General features: G+C 31.9%; 1 protein-coding gene across 1 annotated transcript in view; it reads left to right on the top strand.

The window, feature by feature from the left end:
• Positions 1-1,988, top strand: part of LOC111401314 (gamma carbonic anhydrase 1, mitochondrial-like) — a 5,467-nt gene extending 3,479 nt beyond the window's left edge. The window contains exons 3-5 of the mRNA XM_023029003.1: positions 503-628; positions 752-903; positions 1,433-1,988. Coding sequence (XP_022884771.1) covers positions 503-628; positions 752-903; positions 1,433-1,714 — 560 coding nt within the window. The 3' untranslated portion in view covers positions 1,715-1,988. The remainder of the gene's footprint in view (positions 1-502; positions 629-751; positions 904-1,432) is intronic.
• The last annotated feature ends 1,698 nt before the right edge of the window (positions 1,989-3,686 follow it).

The following is a 3,686-nucleotide window of genomic DNA, read 5'->3' as shown; positions in this document are numbered from 1 at the left end:
GTTTGCGTTTTTGTTTTTTTTTTTTTTTTTTTTTTTTTTTTTTTGGGGGGGGGGGGGGGGGGGGGGGACAATGTTTTGAACAGTGGTTTTTATGAGTGTGTGTGATAAAAAAGTAGGAACAAGTTTTGGGTTTAACTGCAGAATATTTTATTGAGTGAATGTGTGGTTGAAAATGAGTACGTAGAAAAAAGAGTTTAAATAATGGTTGTCAAACACGGGTAAGTATATGCTACATCGACGTTGAAAATTCACTCACACAACACTATGTGAAGTCCAAATTTAATATTTCCAATTACCTAATTTTGTTTGATAAATTACCTATCAATAAAATAAATAATAATAATAAAAAAAATAGTTGTTTGATAAATTGATTGTTTAGTATTTGTTGCATATGGAGTTCTATTTTCCATGTAGAAAGCTTCCGTTACTTGTAATTTCAATCTCTCTCTCTCTCTCTCTTCTTTTATTGGTTAATTTTTAATCAAACACGCCTTTCTGCCAGGGGATGTGAATAACATCAGTATTGGGTCTGGAACTAATATACAAGACAATTCCCTTGTTCATGTGGCAAAATCTAATCTTAGTGGGAAGGTGCTCCCTACCATCATTGGAGATAATGTCACTGTTGGTGAGCGCCCTGCCAGTAGTATAGATTAGTTTCAGAATTGACTTTCAGGCGTTTTATTTTGATTTTCACATACTAGATTGTAACAGCTTCAGAGTTGATTGGGTTTGGGATTTGAACATGCAGGTCATAGTGCTGTCGTACATGGCTGCACCATCGAGGATGAGGCCTTTGTTGGTATGGGTGCGACATTGCTTGATGGAGTGGTTGTAGAAAAACATGCCATGGTTGCTGCTGGAGCCCTTGTGAGACAGAATACGCGGGTCCCTTATGGGGAGGTATACCTTCTAAAAATCCACAATTCAAAAATCGAGAAACTAATATGCTGAAGCCGTAGTGCATTTTAAATTTCCTAAATGGAAATCAAATTTTCTGTCTTATGAAAAAATTTGATGAGCGAGTTTATGCTGGCAGCACTCCATGGGCCTTGCTACGAACTTTATCAAATATCTGAATACCTGATTTGATCAGTTGTTTCTTGAGTGCAATTGTATGTAATTGTGATCTTATGGCTGTTTGGTAGGTAGATTCTACAGTGCTGGACAGTCAAGAAAAACAAGTTAGATTGTTGTCTATGAGACTTTCTTGTCCTATCTAATACTGTATGCCAAAATGCCCCTCAGGGGATGTTTGGTAGCGAGAATGGGATAGCATTGATCTTTATTAAGGAAGAAAAAAGGAAGTTAAAAAATCATGTTAAATGTTAATTATATTGTCTGGTCACACCCAATACTAACGACCAAATATGAATTTAAATGTTTTTAATAGTGGTAGAACTATCTAATCATTGGAATTTGCAAATTTCAGGTTTGGGGAGGCAATCCGGCCAAGTTCCTCAGGAAACTTACGGACGAAGAGATAGCCTTCATCTCCCAGTCAGCCACTAATTATATAAACCTCGCAAAGGTCCATGCTGCTGAAAATGCAAAACCCTTTGACGAGATCGAGTTGGAGAAGATGCTGCGAAAGAAGTTTGCCCATCGTGACGAGGAATATGATTCAATGATCGGCGTCGTCCGCGAAACTCCGCCAGAACTTATTCTTCCGGATAATATCCTTCCAGGGAAAGCTCCAAAGGCTACTCAATGAGACGTTTTAGAGATAGTTATCGGATTATCTTATCTGCGTGAATTTGCAGAGATTGGTTCATCTCTTTCCAGAATAACACACAAGTCATTTTAGACTGTAGGTTGATGAATGACAATGTGTCTCTTTGTTTGTATACCTCTTTTGACCTATGAAATAGTTGAGTTATACCCTCCCAATAACAGATGATTTCATGTCATTAACCTGAGTTTTGTGTCCTTATTTTGGAGCTTAAGAACTTATTTTAATGCAATATATCAGCAACTATTCATATGCTTTTTTTTTTTCTTTTTTTCTTTTTTTCCTATTGAAAAAACAACGTAAAGAATGCAGACATTAGTGTGTAATGTATTAGATCAGTCCAACATTTAAGATGATCGCTATTATTACCATGTTGTTAAGTACTATAAATTAATAATATCCATAATTTTCAGTCTCAACTTGGTTGGATGAATTAATCCTCTATAAATTAATAACCTCTATATGTATAATAAATTTTTCTCGTCTCTACCTTTTGATTTACAGAGATTATATTATACCCTTGCAGACGACTTTTCAATCATGTATTTCATCAATTTTTGTCAAAATTTACTAAAATCTGATTTATATCTTATTGAACATGAGCCATATTGCTTGTTGAGAAATTTTATGCATTAAATACCAAGAAAGAAAAATAAAAATAAGCAATACAAGTATAATTTTGATAATTACGTGACTTAAACTTGTTACGTAACTCAATATATGCTACAAAAACTGAAAAAGTATCAAATAATAATAAATTGTTGTAAAATTAGAGGTATTTAGTTTTAACAAGATCCCTAGATAAATTTTACTAACTCTAAAAAAGTGTATTTTTTTCATATTGGAACTCCCACTGAAACCATATATATAGAGAAGTTATCGTTATAATAAAATACACATTTGAGTTTAGACTATCTACTTTTCTTTCTTCTTACTCTTTCCTTTCTATATAGTTTATAACATAATAGCAGCACGGAAGAGCTAATCCAAAATTGAGAGAAAATTTGAGATCAACAATATAAAATATTTGTAAAATCTGAACAGCCTGCACGGTTGTGACCAAACATTAATATCTCAACTTTTCGTGGTTCGATCGTCATTAAATTTTGATACCATGCTCAAAACTTATGGTTCTTTAAATCCAATAGTTAAGGACAAAATTCAACGATTCATTTGTGAGAAACCACTAAATGAACAATAACAAATTTTGGATTGATGAAAGATCGTGAATTTTTAAAGAAAGGAATTTTTCAAATTTATATTCCAAAAAAAAAATTAATACTCATAATTATCTAGATATATCGGATTAAAGTATTATTTTCACTAAATGTCTATTTTCTTATATCAAGTGAGTTTATAATTATGAATCTTTTGATGATATTTTTTAAGATTAGCTTTACATGATTTGTGAAGTTTTATTTTTAATCTATTAAATCTTTTTATCTAACAAATGCTCCTAAATAAGCAAATGTTTATATTATAATACAGTATGATATTATTGCTCCTGAATAGCATTATAGCACGGCTTTATGAATATTGATATTCCTCAAAAATATAATTTATTACTTTTATTAAATGGAGCACAAACATTTAATGATGTGATTCCTAAAAATGTACAATTCTATACCTATTAATATTTTGAAGAATGATTTGTTGGTCTCGAAGAACTCCAAATTTATATACATTAAAATTTTATATTATGTTACACTAGAACGTTACTTTCTCCTTAATAGCAAATTTTATAAGATATGTATATTTCATGATTTGAGTAGCGTGGGCAAAAAAATTGAAAAATCAATCAAACCAATCAAACCAAACCGAGTTGGGTTGGTTTGAATCAAAAATTTGGTTTGGTTCGGTTCAATTAATTTTAATGGTCGGATTGGGTTGGTTTCATTTAAAGTAACCAACTCAATAATTAACCGACCCAACCCGCAAATATATTTTTTTTTTC

The sequence above is a fragment of the Olea europaea genome, chromosome 10 (genome assembly GCF_002742605.1).
Source record: "Olea europaea var. sylvestris chromosome 10, O_europaea_v1, whole genome shotgun sequence".
Taxonomy (NCBI): domain Eukaryota; kingdom Viridiplantae; phylum Streptophyta; class Magnoliopsida; order Lamiales; family Oleaceae; genus Olea; species Olea europaea.
Note: the sequence above shows the minus strand (reverse complement) of the source record. Positions and strands in the feature narration are given on the sequence as shown.